Raw genomic sequence first — 20,911 nt, forward strand, 5'->3', positions numbered from 1 at the left:
CTCTTCCCCCTCCCTCCCCCCCTCCTTCCCTCCCCTCCCTCCCCCTCTAGGCCTGGGTCTGGCCCTGAACTTCCAGCCCTCTCTGATCATGCTCAACCGCTACTTCAGCGAGAAGCGCCCCCTGGCCAACGGCCTGGCGGCGGCCGGCAGCCCCGTGGCGCTGTGCTGCCTGTCCCCGCTGGGCCAGTACCTCCAGTACCAGTACGGCTGGAGGGGGGGGTTCATGATCCTGGGCGGGATCCTCCTCAACTGCTGCGCCTGCGGGGCCTCATGAGGCCCCTGCTGCCCCCCAAGAAGAAGAAGACGGCGGCGGCGGCGGCGGCGGCGGCGGGGAGATCCAGGAGGAGGAGGAGGAGCGCCGCAGCCGGCCAAGAAGAAGACGAAGCTGCTGGACTTCAGCGTGTTCCGGGACCGCGGCTTCCTCATCTACACGGTGGCGGCGTCCGTCATGGTGCTGGGGCTGTTCGTGCCGCCCGTGTTCGTGGTGAGCTACGCAAGGAGCTGGGCAACGCCGACACAAGTCGGCGCTGCTGCTCACCACGCTGGGCTTCGTGGACATGTTCGCGCGGCCCATCTGCGGCGTGATCGCCGGGCTGAAGTGGGTGCGCCCCCGCTGCGTCTACCTGTTCAGCTTCGCATGATCTTCAACGGAGTCACCGACATCGTGGGCTCACAGGTGAGGCTTTTTTTTTTTTTTTTGGGGGGGGGGGGGGGGGCGTGGTGTGGGGTTTGGCGGTCTCTTGTGGTGGGGGGAGGGGCGGTGTTGCAGCGCTGCCGGGCCATGGTTATGCGATTATGTTTGTGGTGGTGAACGTTTTTTTTAAATCAAAATAATGAAAATAAATATGATAATAATATCAAAATAAATCGGATGTACTCCTAAGGATCGGCACTTGTGCCTTAACCCTACCCTGGAAATCCAGAGTTCTGGCGAGAGCACAATTTGAATTTGCTCAGCGAGTCACTCTGGAAAACGAGCAATAACACTCACTCCCCGATTCCCCTGGCCCAGCACATTAACCAATCACATCGGTGTATCTGATATAGGGCGGGGGCCAAAAGCGTTGCTGTTTTACCGACCGGATACGGCCGGAGTCTTATCTTATCGGTTCGCTCCGCTGGTCTGGATACGTCACCCCTTGTATTCCTCTGATTGGCCGTAGTGTTATCCAATTGTCGTGCAGTGATATTTTCAAATGCATGCTTGGTTCCGCCCCCTCGAGTCGGGCCGTTCTCATCACTCGTTGCCACCAGACCCTACAGCTCTCTAGACGTGGGTCTGGACTCCCAGTCTACCTTAACCCCCCCCCACCCCCCCGACTCACTGCGACCTCCTCCTGCTGCTGCTCTCCCCACAGGCCACCGACTACCTGGGGCTGGTGTTCTTCTGCATCTTCTTCGGCATCTCCTACGGCATGGTGGGGGCTCTGCAGTTCGAGGTTCTCATGGCCATCGTGGGGACGGAGAAGTTCTCCAGCGCCATCGGGCTGGTGCTGCTGATGGAGGCCATCGCCGTGCTACTGGGGCCCCCCGGCGCAGGTCAGCGCATAACGCAGAAACCCCCCCCCCCTTTGGTTACGTTGTTGTTGTTGTTGTTGTTGGTACAATGCAGTCAAATCCTTGCCTGCCTCCACGTGGATAGGCACAACGACGGGGGGCGGCGTTAGCTCAGGAGGCAGAAAGAGCTGAGGGTTGAGCTGGTGACCCGCAAGGTTGCTGGTTCCATCCCCGGCTCCTCCTAGCTCCTAGACGTGTCGAGGTGTCCCCTGAGCGAGAGAAACCCCAACCCTAACGTGCTCCCGACGAGCCGGCGAGTCGCCTTGCGCGGCTGACGCCGCCGTCGGGGTGTGACAAAGGTCCCAGGGGTGAGTGTGATGAGCCGTCACTAGCCCCGTTTTGGAAATCTGCCCCTTATGACATCACATCTAGGTGGGCGTGTCCTCCACCACCTAGATGTGTGACGGACAGATGGGCTACGGTCCACCGGGTAGACTGATCCGTCCAGCGACACATCTAGGTGGTGGACACGCCCACTTGTGATGTCATAAGGGGCAGATTTCCAAAACGGGGCTCGTGACGGCTCATCACACTCGCACCTGGTGGCGCGCGTCACGGGACCTTTTAATGTGTGCACGAGTGTGGGTGAATGTCAGGCAATATTTTTAAAGCGCTATTATATAAATGCAGTCAATCTGTCAAACTGATGACTAGTACTAGTACTACTGCTACTGCTGACTAATGCTCTCTCTCTCTCTCTCTCTCTCTCTCTCTCTCTCTCTCTCTCTCTCTCTCTCTCTCTCTCTCACGCACGCTTTCAACCCCAGGACGTCTGCTGGACGCCACCCACAACTACATGTACGTGTTCCTGCTGGCCGGGTGCGAGGTGGTGGTGTCCGCCTTCATCATCTCCCTGGGGAACTTCTTCTGCCTCAAGAAGAAGACGACGCAGGAGGAGGAGGAGCCCGAGGCCCGGCTGGAGATGGCCATGAGCGCCTGCGAAAAGGAGGGGCTTAACCACGAGGAGACGCGCTCGGAGGAGAAGGAGGACGGCGGCGGCGGCCCCCAGAGCCAGGACCAAGACGAGGGCAAGACGGAGATGGACGGCGAGGTGAAGCCAGAGAACGGTGTCTGAAGAAGTGTCTGAAGGACGCAACGGAGATGGGAGGGAGGGAGGGAGGGAGGGAGGAGTCGCCCTGGTAACGAGGACATTCGAGGAGAGAACGCCAAGCGCCAGGGTTAGGCGAGACACGGGTTGGGCAGAGAGAGAGAGAGAGAGAAGAGAGAATAAAACTTTACTGTGTGTTCTGTTTGTGCTCTATGTTAAGAGGTGTCACACTGTAAGAAACACACAAAAACACACCAAGTCACTGACTGGACTCACATCTGCACAGTTTGGGCACATTTCCTTTGCTCACTCGATCTTCCCTCACTGGTCGCCTTTTCCATTTCTGCCTTTTTTCTCTTTCTGTAACGCTACTCTTCGGATACTGTTTCGGTGTCAACTTTTATTATGGAGGCGTGTAGCGCCTCGCCTGTTATGTTGTCACGTTCAGATACCACTTGTGAATAAGGCTGGGCATTACAGTTAACAACCAAAGTGTTTTATAATCAATAGTGGGTTCTGTCCACTCCTGTGGTTAGTGGGCAATTAGCTAACCACAGGGGCTCTACATGCTGCAGTACTGTTATTTTGCCACGCATTGTGCTATCAAATTGGTATTTTGCAGTGCAGTGATGGTGTTTTACTTGTGTCCAATTGTGTCTATTAAGGCATGTGTGCTGATCAAACCTAAATTATTTTAATAACTTTGCTTAATTCACGTGTCCTTGGCTATCAAGTTCCTCTAAATTATTGCACTTGTACTGATGCTGCTGTTGACGTGACGTGTGTGTGTGTGGTCGTGTTTTTTGTCATCGTTGGGACATTTGCAAGGAACTTTGATGTTGTCTGGTTATGGCATTGAGAATTGCAACACACACAAGGGTACTTTACTGTTCGACGTCAATGACACGACACGCAGCTGTGGTGAAATATTGATTAACTACCCGTGAATAGGTTGCACGTGACGGCTGGTCAGTAAACGGGCGATGTTCGTTGTTCATTGTAGACGGTGTTCACGATAATGACTATGCTATAATCCTTCAGTTCAAGACCATTGTAAGGAATAGAAGGCCCCTTTCGTTCATATTGAACTGCACCCTATTCGATGACCCACGGGTGATTGTTACGAAAAAGAAGACCTCTCTGCCAGATGTGCTTTTAATGCACGGTGGAAATGAACGCCAGCGTCGACTGCCCTAACGAATTACAGGTCATGATTCCTCACCAAAAAAAAATAAAAATAAAAAACTGAACAGAATAAAACGATATTTCTTCACACTCAGTTCTTACAGAGTACAGCAGCATATGTGGTCGGTGTGGGACAAGAAGTGCAACAAAAAAAAAGGTACAAGTACTTAATTTATTTACAGGTTTTAAAGTACACAAATACAGTGGCAAATACAAAGAGAAAGTAGATCTTACTGAGCCGGTACCTTGGATAAACATAACTTGTTGCATGGCCAGCCGAACCGACCGCGTGTCAAAATGATCCCTTAAGGGGAAGAATGAAGAGCAGCGCGGCTCCATTTCAACAGGCGTCCCACGGTTGAGGACATGGTCAGAAAGGCGTAGAAAGCTTCAGGAGACTGGCTGGTTCCCATACAAGTCCGGGTAAATACAAACCGCCCTTCGACCAAACTAGTTTGCTGGCTTAAACCTGTCAAGTATTAGTAGTAGTTCTTGACTCAATAGAAATTTGTGAACAACACACTTATAATGCTTTGAATGCCCCCCGGGGTCTCCGTGATTCGCCACATCCGTGTAGGTCTCATCCGATCCCTTTACGGGACCTTTCCTCCAAGGAGAAAGAAATAAAAGATTCAGACAATGACTTTCTGGAGTCGCATTATTTTCTTTGCTTGAAAAAACGGACAAAGAGAAACAAAAAGATTCTTGTCAAGCAACGGGTGCCTCGTCTTCGTCCTCGTCCATTTAGTGGTGAGCTGGCTGTGGCCGTTCATACCAGATCCGTTTCTACCTCTATGTGCAGGTAACCAGGGACTATACAATACTAATGTTTCCATTTAAGTAAACCCCCAAAACACTTTCAGTTGATAAAACGGGCTCCCCCTCACTGCTACACAAGCCAAAGTGTTTGTTTTTCCTAAAACCTTTCACGGCTTTTTCCAGGTGGCATCTTTTTGAATCTCCAGGGTGGAGTTTCCTGCTAAAACTGGGGTTTACTTATTGATCCTCTAAAGTACCACATGCATGTTGCCACCACCGGGGTCATTTTTTTTTTGCGTGGGGGGAAAATGGTTCAAATCAATTGCTAAAATATTGTCACTTTTAGAATCACGGCTTGAGTCCTTTTTCGTATTGCAAAAGTTCACGCAGTTCCGTGCACGTTGAATTACAAAAAAAAACGAGTCAGGCTGTATCTCAAGTACATTAAGACAATTAACAATTTGATACATCGTTCCCCCCGGCGTTAATTAACCGCGAATGTCAAACTGCAAGGCGCTCCTTAAAAAGGACGACGTTAGTTTGGTTTACATACGGGAGGAAGGGGCCCTCTGCGTCGGGGGTGTTAACTCACAGCCCTGGCTATGTGGCCTCATGACGCGTCCACGACAAAACTACTGCGGGTGGAGCCACTTGTATCATGACGCAAAACAAACTACCCCTGCATTTAACCCCCCCCCCCCACCCACACCCACCCCCACCACCAGCCAAGTTGCATGGATTCAGCCGAAGAGGGCAATGCCTTTTTTTTTTTTAAGACAAAAAAAAGGGGGGAGGGGGGGGGGGGGCGAAAGAAAAAAAAAAAAAAAGAGAGACATGTACACATCTATATTACAGATATTTCACAGCTTAAAAATCATACAAACGAGGGAATGAAAACGTAGATCTGTACAACAGTGAGCAGACATCAAATGCAAGTGTCTTGAACGCGGCCCCTGGGCTCCTTTGTAAAGTGCACTTCTCCTCGACCGGACACTGGGAGCGCGGAGGGGGGTGGGGGGGTGGGGGACTCAGTCGATGGTTGAACCGAGGGAGGGTGGGGGTAGGGTGGGGTAGGGTGGGCGGTCGGCTGGTGACATCACTGACCATGAGATTCCAGAAAAAAAAACAAAAAAACCCGGCCGATACACTAATATCTACCTGGACCCAGGATACCAATAAGAAGACTAGAGGAGACCGGGTTAGCTTCATCACCCCCACCCCCCACCCTACCCTCCCCTCCCCTCCCCCCCGACCGCTGGTGAACCGAGGGGGGCGCGCGGGGTGGGGTGGGGTGGGTCCTAAAACATGCAAAGCAGGATTTGTTTAGTCTCCTATAAAGGACGTAAGCTATCGAAAAAGTATTGCACCAGCGGCTGCAAAATTAAACCCCGACAGAAACTGAATGAAAAGCGCCCCGGGCCTGTAGTCAATGTGAGGAAATAAAATACACACACACACACACACCTTCAAAATAAAAGCATCACACCTCAAAATGTACCCACAGGAAATAGAAGCTGCTGCTTCCACTCGATTTAAGTTACCGCCGAGTAAAAAAAATAAAAAGTAAAAGCGTGTTATGCATCGGGTGTTTCCCCCCCCCCCCCCCCCCCCCCACATGTTCAGTAGCAGTAGGAACAGGAACCGAACGCGCACATTTCGCTGACGAAGCGTGCGCGTCAGGACACGTAACGGTGGAGGACAGCTGTGTGTGTGTGTGTGTGTGTGTGTGTTTTGCGTTGTGTGTGAGCGTGTGGACTACAGGTCGGGGCAGAGCGGTTCTTAAGCCCGACTGGAGGTGGAGGGGGACCACCTGCCGCGAAGGGTTCTGCAAATCTTCTCCCCGTAGTAAAAGTGAGGAACACAAAGAGAGAGCCGTCCTTTACGTCCTCAATACATTTTATCAAAAGGGTTTTGCCGTTCTAGGTCTAGCAACCAAGACCCCCCCTACAGTGAGGGAGGGGGGGGGGGGGGGTGGAGACGACGAGGCTGTGATCTATTCAAAGGGGGAGGCAGGAATATCTGAAAAGCAGGGGGGGGGGGGGAACACGAGGCCAAGAAATAGATCATAGACAGACATTGTGCCGAGTCAGCAGCTGGCTTCAAATGAGAGCTGGAGTTAGCAGTAGCAGTATATTTGTGTGTCGTCTGATTGCTGCTACATGAGCAGGGTGTGGTCCGCTTGCAGAGCGGGTGGTGGTGGTGGTGGTGGTGGTGGGGGGTGGAGGTGGGTGGGGGTGTGTGGTGGAGGGTGAGGGGGGTAGGGGTGAGGGGCTCATCGCGGAGCTAAAGAGTGGAGACCACCCGGAGTCACGCCGGCCACCATCTGGAGAGAAAACAAGACAACACCGTGAATGTGAGCAACATTGCAGCGATGGGCTGCTGAGTCCGTCGTTCTAATTAAAGGGGGCCTGTCCCGCTGGCCAGAGCCTGGCCGCAGTAACTACCGTTTTGGGGCGAAATCGGGTTATGACTAAACTTGAACGGCCCGTGCGTTTTATCTCGTGACAAAGCTTCAGACCTAAATCTGGCTTCGTGTTATGTTATATGCCGCAATATGCCGTATATATATACACCTACAACCCATCTGGCTGGCCAGTTAAAACCCTTTGAACCCCTATTTCTTGGTTTTCCCCCCGTTGCGCAGTTACTCTTTGTAGGGCAATATCGGAGCCCTGAATTATTAAAGCGTCCGCCAAACTATGATTCTGAAACATGTAATAAAACATGCTCTGTGGTGAGCCATCCAGCGCCTCAACGTGGTAGAGCTTCCCACCTCCTCCCCCCCGGTCTCTCTGGAGATTGTTCAGAGATTTCCTTTTTTTATATCTCATTTGGGAATTGCACAGCAGACGGTTCGCCTTCCTCCTAGACATCTTGGAATCGCTTCGCCCCCCCCGTGCAACATAAACCACCGTGGTTAGCGTCCTGGGTCTGAGGGGAACCACTCGTGTCGAATCAGCCCTGTTTACTCCGGAGGTGACTCCACGGTGAGTGACCATCTGGAATATTAACCGAATGAGTACCAGGGTGAGTAAGAGCGGGGAAGGATGTATATCTACAGTAGGCCCCCTTTAAATGGAAAGAAATGAAAAACAGGAAAATAGATCATACATTAATAGGTTGATAAGACGTCTAAAACGCAAGACACGGGAGGGGGAAAGTCACACACACACACAGACCGATTTGATTTGACGGTACACACGGGTTTCTAATATTCCACACCATCCTAAACATTTGGTTGAGTGCCATGCTGTGGGGGGTTGCAGTGTGCTGCACCATGCACACACGCGCACACACACAACGGTCTGGATGCAGCCAAGGCAGGACGCGTTCTGCATGAACACACCTACGCTAAAAAAACAAGCCACGGCAAAGGGAATGCTGTGGTTCAGCACGCCATCAGCGCAACGACGGCATAAAAATGCGTGGCTTGCCGTGAATGCTGTGCGTGTGCTTTGAAGCCGGGCTGCCATGTGAGAGAAGAGCGCTGAGCTTTGAGCCGGCATCAGACCAACGGCACGAGCAACAAGCCACAGTGTGGATCAAGAGGGGGTGGGGGCACGAGTTCCACACGTGGGGGAAGAAGGGAGGGGGGGGGGGGGGGGGGGGGGGGGTCAGGGCTAGGGCTTTGATACACTGCGGTGCCTTGGTCACGCCACTTCTGACGGCGTTGCCTCACGCCTCACGAGGACAACGTCCCGTCTGCTCGCTCGGCTCACCGTGGATCAACGGGGAAATGGATTTGATGGGCGCAAAGGTGATGTCATACAATCAACTGTAAAACACGTGCTGGTTGATTTCCGATTGGCTCGACTTTAGGGAATGTTAAATGACGTACGGCGAGACAGACCGCTACTCTGCCGTCTCTTACTGTGCGTTTGAGGCGGGCTGTGCACATCGCAACTGCGTTGGCTCGTTACGCGTCCAACATATTTATCAAAAGTTGCGTTAAGGGACAAAAAAAACGAAAAAAAAAAAAAGCCAAACCGCCAGGGCGTCGGGACTCACTCGCCAGACGTCACTGATGACGCTCTGGCGATTTTTTAACATTGTGCAAACGTTGCACAATGACACACAAAACTTGTGTGTGTGGCAATTGCGATATTGAGATCCTATGACATCGGCTGCTGCCAAACAACACCCAAGTCGAACAGGAAATGGGAAGTCAGGCTGCCCGACCCGCAGAACCCAGGTTGCAACACTAAACACCCGCAAGTCTTTTACAGCTTTTTTACCAAGAAGCTGGAACTGACCGTCCCAGACAGAAGGTAAATTCATCCTGCAGATGAAAACGCTGTAAAAAAAAAAAAAAAAAAAGGGCCTTCCGGCTGTGGCTTCAAACCAGTTCGGAGGAAGCGGGAGTGAAGCCGTTGCAACCTGAGGAACACTCTGAAGGCCTGGGGGTGGGGGTGGGGGGGGGCGGTGAGCAGGAGAGGAGTGTTGGGAGCAGTGCTTCAGGTATGGGACTCACCCAGCGCGGCTGCAGTCACACAAGGACTTGGTGAGCGTCTACTTGGCATGGTGCTCGTAGGGAATGCTATTCTGAGGTTGGGGGGGGGGGGGGGGGGGTGGGGAGGGTGGAGAGAGAAGGCTGTATATGTCAAGTCAGAAGCCAGAGTTAATCCGACCAGACACGACCGGTGTGAGGACTAACTGCCATGTGTCTTCAATGGTTTTTCTGGTCCGTTCGGCTGCCTGGTGAACCTTGTTCAACACATACAGGGCTTCTTCCTTTTAAAATAAGATCCTGTCGACGGACAATGAGTGGATCAAAAAAAAAAAAGGTGTCTTCGGAGCTAGGGTTTCTGACATCTCCACTGGTTTTGGTGACCTAACAGGCAGATGGATTCCCATTCCTGCTGTTGCTTAAAAGTGTCTTTTAAAAAATCATGTCGGGGGCATTCCTCCTTCCTCCTAGCTGTGAGTGTCGTGGTGTCCCTGAGCGAGACGCCCTCACCCTGACTGCTCCTGACGCGCTGGCGGCTGACTCCGCCGTGTGTGTGTGTGTGTGTGTGTGTGTGTGTGTGTGTGCATGAATGGGTGAGTGTGTCAGTCAACAACTGTAAAGCGCTTCGGATTAAAAGCGCTACATACATGAGGACCGTTTCAGTCGCAGTCAAAACTCGGCGTTACAACCTCGGGGGGCTGTGAGAGCCCTTTGAGACCAAACTGCGATAGAGGGAAATAACCAAATACACGACGGCACGGGACATTTGCATATTGTCAAAGCAACCGAGGCTGAGGCTCAACACTGACAAAAGCCACGGTGGGTGATCGTTTCAGCGCCTGGGTGTGTGTGTTTTGCCGGGGGGGGGGGCGGCCGGCCGAGCGGAGGGGCCGAGCGGAGGGGCCGACGAGGGAGGGGGACGCGTGTACCTGTGAGGTGGACATGCGGGAGGCGTCCTGCCGCCCCGTCAGGTCGGAGGAGGACACGTTGACGGGCGCACCCCGGTGGAGCCTCATGCTCACCTTCCTCTCGCGCTCCATGCCGGACACCTGGCGCGGGGACGTGTTCGCTGCGGAGAGGAGAGAGAGAGAGGGGGGGGGGGGGGGGGTCGACCGTCAGACACCTGTACAGCCATTACATATTATATATTATATACATATTATAATATTGTATAGCCATACTACTCCCACCCACCGCCGGTGAATGAGGCACGTTGTACCTGCACCCGGAACTGGTGCGTGAAAAAAAAAAAAGATCCCATATGCTTTTTTTTTTTTTAGGGTTCATAATTGCATTTAGGAGGGGGGGGGGGGGGGTACTACTAGAATAGGGTTACATGCCTGTAAGTTATTGTCTTATTATTCTCACACTGATGATCAAAACCAATTTAAGCATCTTTCAAAATCGTTCCGGTTTGTATCATGTCGCTTTAAGGCCCCCCCCCTCCCGAGTAGCCCAGTCAGCTGTGATTGGTCAGAACGCCCAGTCTGCTGTGATTGGTCAAACGCTTATCGGCAAACTCACAACCACCGAGAAGTTGTAAACATTGCCGGTTCGAGCCAGAGCCCTTACATTTCAGATGTAACACATTTTTTTTACAACATAAGATAACAACCGTGTGTTCATTAAATGCCCAAAGTATATATTTTATAACTATACATTTGATCAATTACTACATTGCCCTTTTTGTTTTTTAAATCTTCAACGCTACGAATAAGGCTAAGATTGCTTGTTTGGCGCTCGTTCGTGCATCCAGCTGTTGTGATTAGTACAGTCGCTGTACCTGCCGTTTGGTATGAACTAGTCCACCATCGTATTTGAAATTCATTTTGCATCCTGGATCAATAATATGTCCTATGCAATGATGTTGCCTTATTTGCTTTATTATAAAACACTTATTTCTTGTTCAGCACTTTTCCTTATTAGGTTGTAAGACGAATGAAGCAGCTTTCAGCCCACCCTACATGCGTGGTGCACCAACCAGACCTAAAACCTATCTGCTTGAATCCATACAGCCTGCAGAACATAGACAACGTCCTTAGAGCGGACTATGAACCTCTGAGGAAACGGGGCAGGAGAAGGGTATGTTTTTATTACATGTAATGAGATACTGAGATACTGATGAGAACTGTCTAAAATAAAATTGAAACGGGTCACGTTTCGGCAGACCATAAATAAATAAATGTATTGAAAATGTCCAAACACTTCACAGACGCATCTCTGTGTAGACACAGTAAACACGGTTTTCTACAGATCCTCTCCAGGTGTCGTCAGCTGGTTCTACTTGGGACAGAACGTCCGGGAGGTCATCCCGTCGTGTGTGTGTGGTGCTCCAGACACGCCAGGAGTTTCCTGATCTATCTGGACAGTATGTAGGCTTTTTGGTTGGCTTTGAGGTGCCTTTCCCCTTCCTGGACTTCGGTAACACGACCTTGGAGACAGCTTGTCCTGCCGATGTTGCAGCTTGCGGTCCTCCCTTTCATTGTAGGCCAATGAACGCCAAGCGCAACCTACAATTATAGAAGGTCAAAGGTCGATGAACCATTTGAAGCACAGGAACGTTATCGTGGTGTTTGAATGTGTTATTTGGTCATTGTTTAGTGATTCTCTCGTATCGAGTATGTGCCGTGACCATGTACAAGGCCTAATAGCATTACGGCATAATAGCATTACAGCTTGAATAATCATGAATCCAACTCAACACAATAACTTCAGGGAGCCAGTTGGCCGAGGAATAATGCTACAGCTGATTAACCAGAACATAAGCGCACAATGACGGGAGCTAGGAAGTTAGCCGTGAGCTAACGTAACAGCTGACTAACCAATACGTTACACACAATAACGTTCGGTATCTCTTGCACTGGGTGTGCCGCTCAGCTACGACAGACTCGACTAAGGCCCTGTCCCAATTCTCCCCCTTCCCCTAGATTTGAGCCCTAACCCTAGATCTTGCATGTTCCCGCAAAGGGGTAGGGTGTCCCAATACTACCAAGGGGAGCAGTGGCGGAGTGCTGTTTTTCCCTTAAAAAACAACAAAAAACAAAAAAACAACAACCCTTGAACGCTAGCCAGCTCAGGAGCTGACTTGCAGCTAAGGGCACTCAGAGCAAGTGTTCTCGTTAAGGGGAGAGAAATGGGACTGTGGCCTAACACTCATTAGTAGCTACCTTGTTTAAAAAAGAAAAAAAATCGACTAATACTAATAAAGCATACTTACAGGTCGTGATCCTTAGGGTCCAGGTTGGGCCAACAAAGTGGGTGCCCCGCCTGTGGAGGACTAACCGAGGCCAACATCCTGCATCGCTCGGTGCCCAGTTCTCAACGCTATGAGGCGAACGGGCTGTACTGCGGAGGGTGTGGTCGAAATGAACTGTAACTCATTCTTCACGTCATCACGTCTCGCCATGGCAGCTAACCCAACACCGCCAGCTTTTTACGGAAGTAAAGTTTGAGCGCAAACGAGTCGTTCCATGCACACATATTGAGGGGCTGTTCTCAGCGGGTGCGAACACTCGCCCTGGCTCGGACTTCCAATTTCTCTAGCTTGAAAGACGTAAAACATACGGCCACATAACAGTATAAAGCGAGGGGAAAAGCCGAAAAAGCACCGTATGACCTTTAAAGATGAACAGCTCCGGGGACGGCTTGGCCTTCAGCGCACATGTTGACAGAAAAGCAGGCAGTATGGAGCGTTGCCCTCGACTACGGTGAAAAGCACGGGTTGGACCGGTTTCATAATTGAATTGTTGAAAGATTTATAAATCATGTAACGGATTGCTACAAACATTGGCAGGTGAGTAAAAGAAAAATAAGATGCACATACTGCAGTGAGACAAAACACTTTTTTTTTTTTTTTCCCCATACGGTTGTCTGACGACGTCCTCAATAGCAAAGCCTTCACACAAACTGAACTGGAGTGAAGTTGCACGTTCCACATTCCTAGTCCCAGTCGACTAAAGCCCCGCACCGCGGTCTGTCACGCCACTGACCGGTGTGTGAGGTGGGCGTTAGGGGTGTGGGGGGGGCTCCGGCCTCCTGTGTGCCCCGGGGCCTTCCGGGAGCGGCAGGGATCCCCCGTGCCCCCGGGGTCCTGCCGTGCCTCAGCCGGTCCTCTCGGTCGCGTCGCTCTCGCTCCGCCTCCTCCGCGGCGCGGTTGGCTCCCTGGGCACGCAGCAAAAGACGGGTTTGAGAGGAGATACTTTCTTTTTTTTTTTTTTTTTTACTTGAAATCTTTTTTACTTGAGTTTTTGGGGAAAACGTGATGCATCCCAAAAGACAAAATACATAAAATAAAATAAGCACAGTTCAAGTAGCTGCCTTACACTTAAAATCACAGGGTGAGAGCAAGTGTCCTTATAATTTGTCCAAGTAAAGTATCCACTTCCGCCATCTTTTAGCATACGGACCTACCCTCAAACCTAACACACAAGTCAGTCGTTCCGTTGTCCTTATCTCCTGAATGACATCAAGCCATTGAGAGGAGATAATTTCACGGGGAAGAACTGGCGTTGTGTGACATTCATTGTGAATTTGCATACAAGACATTTATAATGTCGGGAATACCTAATATATTCAGACGGGTAGATATCATCATAATTGCGCCCGGAAAAATACACACGTCGAGGTTATTTATACTCACAAACTTGAGCATGTTCCAGTCAAACACATAGTCATAGGAGAAGCCCTGTCGGTGGAACAGGTTCCGGAACAGCTGCCGCAGGTACGAGTAGTCTGGCTTGTCGTCGAAACGCAGGGAGCGACAGAAGTTCAGGTAGGTGGCAAACTCGGCTAAAAGAAGAAAAGAGAGAATTGGCAAAAGCCATTAGGACTCAAATTCACGATCCTCAAAGGGGGTCTTTATATCAGGGCCAGACACTGCCGAGTCCTGGTCCAGTCCGAGCGACACAGAGTCAGGCATTGCACTCACAGGGGTAGCCTTTGCACAGGATCTCGATGGGCGTGGACATCTTCTTCTCGCTGATGCGCTCGTACTTCTGCCTCTTGGTGGCGGCCTTGAGGCCCTGCCAGGGCAGAGAGCCCAGGTTGAAGTACATGAGGACGTAGCCCAGAGACTCCAGGTCGTCACGACGGGACTGCTCTGTAGAGGCACAGCAGACGGGACAAAGTAACTATACAAAGCTCTCATCATATCGCCAACAATGATCCTATCCGGCACATGTGACCGGGTGGTATGCAAATTCAGCACTGACAACAAAACAGAACCCTTGATTAAATACTTCCATGGACACACACACACACACACACACACACACACACACACACACACACACACACACACACACACACACACACACACACACACACACACACACACACACACACACACACACACACACACACACACACACACACGAGTGACCAGAGTGGTGAAAGCGACCCTACCTATCCCCAGATGCGTGTTGATGGAGGCGTAGCGGGCGGTGCCGGTCAGGTTCTTGTTCTCGCGGTAGGGGATGTGCTGGTGCGTGCGGGCGTCGCGGTACTTCTTGGCCAGGCCAAAGTCAATGATGTACACCAGGTTGCCCTTCTTGCCCAGGCCCATCAGGAAGTTGTCGGGCTTCACGTCCCTGTGGATGAAGTTCTTGGAGTGGATGTACTCAATCCTGCTGATCTGTGGGGCGACAGAGGAGGAGGCAGAGGAGTAAGGCGACGAGGTTCGTTGGAGAAAAGAAAGTCCTTGAAAAAAGGGGAATGCTCGGTTATAGCGTTGCTTCACTGTGCTGTGAAGCAATAGGTCTGAAACAGAAACTTTCTACCAAAAAAAAAAAAAGAGGGCAATTTGGACCATAAACGTTGTTTTTCAGAATCGCACCAATAACGTAAGAAGAAGTGGTCCCACTTTTCTGTGATTCTAAGAGACTGTATGTTACACAACACGTGAAGCAGTTCTCTCCTATATTAGAAAATAGTTAACAGGAATACCCAGGAAGAACATAAAGCTATTATTAATGAAATACCAGACAAAAAAATGTCGGAATTTGTATCCAAAATGTTTCAAGATCCAGTCTGAGCCAAATAAAACAACCAGCATTTCTACCACACCCAAAAAATGGCTTGCTTGTTTTTTGTTCTACTTGCGATTTAATAATACCGTCACTGACAAGCCCGCTGTATCACCACCATACACAGATGGAAGAGGCCAGGCCTTTATCCGTCTAAATTCATTACTCATTTATCCTCAAGTTAATACTATGATGGCTGGTCTGTGCCCTTGGACGTTTTGATAACATTCATTTGCCGTTATATGACAGCCACACGGCGCCTGTCGCTCTGCCCGCATCCAGGGGGAGAGGACGGAGCCCTCACTGGGGTGTCCCTCGAACTGGTTTCACTTCTGATACAGGATATGAGCACATTCAGGCTCCAATCAATCATCAAAAAATATGTCATCAAAAATATGAATTTACAAGCAGTTGCATTTATCGAGAGAACCAGCTTCCCTCTGTCCTTCAGTATTACTTTGAATTCTCCTAAGGTAACCAGCTCTGACAGCTCCAGGTGGTTTTGCCCAGCGCCGGGGAGGTGACACTGTGAGCGAGTCCCTACCATCTGGTCGGCCAGGAGCAGGACCGTCTTCAGGCTGAACTTGCGGGAGCAGAAGTTGAACAGGTCCTCCAGGCTGGGCCCCAGCAGCTCCATCACCATCACGTTGTAGTCGCCCTCCGCGCCGCACCACTTGATTATGGGGATGCCCACTGCAGGTGGATCGAGAGGAGGAGGGGGGGGGGGGGGGGGGGGTCAGTGACATCCAAGGTTCAATGGAGCAGACGCAGAGATCCATTCATTATGATATCTATATCAAGCATCAGTCCGTAACGCTGTGCTCTATATAGCTCAGAGCTATTCTGCACTGAATCACTCGATACTCATATTAATTATATTTAAACCACAGGCTATGAATCACCTTCCAAAAAGGGGGGTAATCGGCAGTGTTGATGGTGTACAACGCGTAGCGGTACACAGATCAGTTATGCATCGTGAAGCACATTGTACCGGAGACGAGTTATGCATCGTGATGTGAACCGACGTGTGAGAAGGGACTGTGTGACTTGACAGCTCACCTCCTCCTTGCATCATCTTGTAGATCTTGCTCTCGATGTGGAGCTGGGGGTGCTTGGTCTTCACACATTCTAGCTTGATGGCAACCTCCTCACCGACGGAAATATCAGTGCCTGGGAACGGACACAGGGTATATGATTAGTGCTACCGCAGACAACCGGACCAGGACTGCACATGTCGAATATCCAGTGGAAACTGAAAGTATGACGGAACTATACTACTCAATGCTAGGGATGTCACGAGAACCGATACTTCGGTACTAAGTCGATACCAAAATTCAAAAAACGTGACGGTACTCGTTTTTTAACAAAAAATGTTTTAAATAAATAAAGTACATGGGATTTATTGTTTTGTTTTTGACCGTGGTATCGAATTGGGTATCGAGAATCATGGAATATCACTGGTATTGGCATCTACTACTAAATTTCTGGTATTGTGACATCCCTACTCAACGCGGTTGGGTGTCATACATGTTGAGACAAGTGGAGGCACATGCTTCCTATATAATGTGAAATTAATCATTAGCAGCCAAGAGATAGACCCACATTCTCTACTGAATGACTTATGGAAGGTTGCGTGGCGGAACGTGTCAAGGCATATCCCTGCACGACAGCAACAAAACAATGCTGGAAAGCTGACTAATAACAACCACTACACGGGCTTCCAGGCAGATTGGCCTGGACAAGCCAGTTTCAGAAAACAGTCGCAGAACCCGATGGACAACTTAGCACGATGACCCATAGTGGGGAAATGAACCCATGACGCAATCAGTCATTCAAACTATTATATAACTATAATATTACTATTTTTCTCGAAGGAAAAAGAAAAACGCCGAAAGATTAATATAGACCATCATCCGATGATAGCTTTGATGGCTTTGAAAAAAAACGACGTAAATTCAAGTATTTACTTTTTGTGATAAAAAAAAATGTACACGTACACACAGGCCTAAATAACACCAGCAGCCCTGACATACATTCACAACAATGGACCCTGTTCACAGAACCGTCAATAGTCTGATCGTCACTTCCTGTTCCTGAATTGTAACATTAGTTGTATTTGTTGTCCATTGTATTCATGTCTGCCACAGCCCCAGCGCAGTCAATCTATATTTACTTGATTTGTCGTGTCCATACTGGTGCACTTCTATACCTTGAATCAAAACGGATTCATATTTCATGTTGTGCGCTACACTTGGGTGTGTTTCAAGAGAAGACCCACAAACACAAACACAAAGTCTGCCGTCTCTGGAGGGCAGGGCAGTATAATATTGCCACCAGTGGCAATATTTACCGATCAGGGTCCTGACACGCCACACCCCTGGGTGCAATCACTCAACACGCCGAGACTCATTTCATATGCGTGCGTGTTGTTTCATACACCCAACTGCAATGCAATGCAAAAAAAGGGGAACTATTGAGGTTAAAGCTGTCAATAGTCCTAAAACACAGACAGTCAGACAGACAAGTGGAACCTAAGGACAAGAAACAAAGAACACACCACATAATGCTCCAGTCTACTTGTAATTGCTGTTGGTTTTGTACTCAATTGGTTGGTTTATGGTTTTATAAGTTGGCACGGCAGACATTCATACGATAACGATGTAATGCTTTTAAAAAAACAATAACACTTTGTTGTTATTGTTAACATGTATAAAATAACATAAGTGGCCTATGTTACAGGAGGACACAGATGTAAGATAGCCCGTTTGAGTCTTGAGTTACACAACACATGCTGTAGTTCAGTCAGGAATCTCAATAAAACGAGCATGTTGGACTAGCGCACGGAGGGTTTCAGGAGGGTGGAGCTACTGGCCTGTAACGAAAACAAGTGTACACTGACAAAAGCTCAGCAGAGTCCGAGCAGACGCCATAGACAAACACATGTTTTGGAAACACAGTTTCTATAAGTCACCTTACATAAGGAAGCGAAACACAGCTGCACTTTTTCAGGGTCCCCAATGCAGGTCTGCTTGCTTTGTTTGTTTTGTCAGCTGGTCTACTTAAATACCCAAAGACGGGAACAATGCTCTAGGTTTCCCCCAAAGAAAAACCGATATATTTTGCTGGGTCAACATTTTAACAACTGGAACACAAACATGTCAGTTGTTAACAAGGGTGATGTCGTTCATGGAAACAATGCGGTCCTTCTATTCACACACTGGTTAGTTTGCATTGAGTAGGCCAAGCTATAAAGAGTCGGTTTATATTTAACGTAACGTTACACTTGAGAACATAGTCTATGTACCAACACAGTCCTGTACAGAAAGCTATAGTGCATACGCCTTCATAGCATGTATGGGCTGAATGTGGAAAGATAATGCATACAATAGAAGACAGACAACACTACATAACTGAATGTAAACATTAGTTAGTGCTACATTTGAACATGTTAATTTTAACGGGGAGGACTTCATGAACTGGACAAACTAGTCTGCTGCACAGTATTTGTTTTACCGAATCGTAATCGCGTTCAACGGATTAACAGTGGTAATCTCGCATAAGTGAGGTGCTCCAAAAATATTTATAAATATATAATAATATAAATAAAAAAACGACTTGGCTGCAAGAATTGCCCGGAGAACAGGACAGATCTGCTTGGCTTGCTCGCTCATGTTTTCTGCTGCCCTTCAGAACCGGAATTAGATGACAGATGGCAGGGAGCTGCAAGCAAACACTGTGGCACTGGCTCTGCCTGCCTGCACCGGGTTAGGCAACCGAGGCGACTCAAATCCATCTACTTAGCATGGGTCAAGCAAGAGCTATAGCCAGCCTCGTCTGCAAAACGACGAAACGAGCTACTACCGATCACGAAACAGACCTCTCAAACCCCTGGTCGTTTGTGAACAGGGGGGTGAACCGGTGAGACACGGTGACAACACAGAGTACAGGCCGTCCACGGAGGGATATCTGCCCTACGATACATGCACCATAGGCGGACACATCCGAGGGGGGACACATGGGTGTCTGGAGAGGGCACTCGATTAGGAGGGCGAGGGTAGGACGGGTGATGACTAGGTTAGGAAGACTAGGTTAGGACTGGGGTAGGACGGGATTAGGACTAGGCCAGGACTAGGGGACTAGGTTAGGACTGGATTAGGACTAGGCCAGGACTAGGTTAGCACTAGGCTAGGACTGGGGGACTAAATTAGGACTGGGATTAGGACTAGGTTAGGATGACTAGGTTAGCACTGGGGACTAGGTAAGGAGAACTAAGCTAGGACTAGGTTAGGACTGGGGGACCAGGTTAGGAGGACTATCTTATGACTAGTTTAGGAGGACTGGGCTAGGAGGACTAGGCTAGGACTGGGATTAGGACTAGGTTAGGAGGACTAGGATAGCACTGGGGGACTAGGTTAGGAGGACTAGGCTAGGACTGGGATTAGGACTAGGTTAGGAGGACTAGGCTAGGACTAAGGTAGGATTAGGACTAGGTTAGGACTGGGTGACTAGGTTAGGATTAGGTGACTAGGTTAGGACTAGGCTATGACTGGGGGACAAGGTTATGACTAGGTTAGGAGGACTAGGCTAGGACTGGGGACTAGGTTATGAGGACTAGGCTAGCACTGGGGGACTAGGTTAGGAGGACTAGGCTAGGATTATGACTAGGCTATGACTGGGGACAAGGTTATGACTAGGTTATGAGGACTAGGCTAGGACTGGGGGACTAGGTTAGGACCGGGGGACTAGGTTATGAGGTCTAGGTTAGGACTGGGGGACTAGGTTATGAGGACTAGGCTAGGAATGGGGGATTAGGTTATGTCTAGGTTAGGACTGGGGGACTAGGTTAGGAGGACTAGCTTAGGAGGACTAGGCTAGGACTGGGGGATTAGGTTATGTCTAGGTTAGGACTAGGGGACTAGGTTAGGACTGAGGGACTAGGTTATGTCTAGTTTAGGACTGGGGGGACTAGGTTATGTCTAGGTTAGGACTGGGGGACTAGGTTAGGACTGAGGGACTAGGTTATGTCTAGTTTAGGACTGGGGGGACTAGGTTATGTCTAGGTTAGGACTGGGGGACTAGGTTAGGACTGAGGGACTAGGTTATGTCTAGTTTAGGACCAGGGGGACTAGCTCGCCTGACCTAACCTTCCTTCCTTCGTGTGGTTTTCGTCCCCGTCCACCAAAGAGGAGCCCGGCGGTGTGGACGTTGACGCGAACTGCATTCGCAGAACCGATACCAGGGGCCGATACCGAATGATCCCAGCAGCGGATCGATCCACCGGGGGGGGAGACAGTCAAAACACCGAGCGAAGGTTGAACCATTACTCACCCAAATAAATGTCTCCGAAGGATCCGCTCCCGATCTTCCTCCCCAGTCTGTATCGGTTCCCTACTCTCAACTCCATTTTTTTTTTTTTTTTTTTAATGTTTTTGTCGTCTACAGCTTCGGTTTCTCCCCCCCTGGTAAATGAACGATATTATTTCGTGCTGTATAGTAGTCGTCGGGTTGCCTCGTCAAACGTTGCACCTTTCGCTGAACTGGGTTACAACAACCGACCCCCTTTATTCACACTGCCCCCTCCTCTCCGGATCCTAGTCTCAGTCTCTTCTGCGGCCGTCCAGCTTTCACCATTCCGTTTTAATGGTTTAAATCCTTAAACCATCGCAATATCGATGTTTCCGGAGAGCCACGGATGTGAAGTTTATGATCTGGCTGTTTTCGGTGTCATTTTCCCCCGTTTTGAGGCAGGATGGGGTCGGATTTTTTGCGAATGGGGTACGCCACCGAAATACCGTCCGATTCTTTGCATAGGATGTTGCTCCACACAGCGATAACTGTCATATGCTTCTGACGTCACTTCCCCTAGCAACTATATGCAAATGAGGGAAGAGG

At 49.7% G+C, this 20,911-nt stretch overlaps 2 protein-coding genes across 3 annotated transcripts in view; one reads left to right on the plus strand and one right to left on the minus strand.

Annotated features, from left to right (window-relative positions):
* The window catches only part of slc16a3b (solute carrier family 16 member 3b), a gene marked incomplete at its 5' end in the record, with an annotated part of 5,876 nt that extends 1,022 nt beyond the window's left edge, over positions 1 to 4,854 (plus strand). The window contains 9 exon segments of the mRNA XM_084475667.1: positions 51 to 263; positions 266 to 312; positions 315 to 354; positions 357 to 491; positions 494 to 514; positions 517 to 633; positions 636 to 676; positions 1,359 to 1,539; positions 2,325 to 4,854. Coding sequence (XP_084331793.1) covers positions 51 to 263; positions 266 to 312; positions 315 to 354; positions 357 to 491; positions 494 to 514; positions 517 to 633; positions 636 to 676; positions 1,359 to 1,539; positions 2,325 to 2,632 — 1,103 coding nt within the window. The 3' untranslated portion in view covers positions 2,633 to 4,854.
* On the minus strand, positions 3,944 to 20,846 carry csnk1db (casein kinase 1, delta b). 2 transcript variants are annotated; one of them, XM_084475517.1, is made up of 10 exons: positions 20,348 to 20,846; positions 16,079 to 16,189; positions 15,564 to 15,712; positions 14,400 to 14,628; positions 13,924 to 14,094; positions 13,636 to 13,784; positions 12,986 to 13,157; positions 9,926 to 10,065; positions 9,021 to 9,091; positions 3,944 to 6,872 (listed from the first exon to the last, which is right to left on the minus strand). In XM_084475517.1, exons 1-9 carry the CDS (start codon positions 20,421 to 20,423, stop codon positions 9,059 to 9,061), a joined length of 1,230 nt encoding a protein of 409 aa, XP_084331643.1. In that variant the 5' UTR covers positions 20,424 to 20,846; the 3' UTR covers positions 3,944 to 6,872; positions 9,021 to 9,058. The 2 variants fall into 2 exon arrangements, with proteins under 2 accessions (XP_084331643.1, XP_084331642.1); XM_084475516.1 differs by lacking the exon at positions 9,021 to 9,091.
* Positions 20,847 to 20,911: the final 65 nt, after the last annotated feature.

This window comes from Micromesistius poutassou, assembly GCF_964030765.1.
Source record: "Micromesistius poutassou genome assembly, chromosome: 11".
Taxonomy (NCBI): Eukaryota; Metazoa; Chordata; class Actinopteri; order Gadiformes; family Gadidae; genus Micromesistius; species Micromesistius poutassou.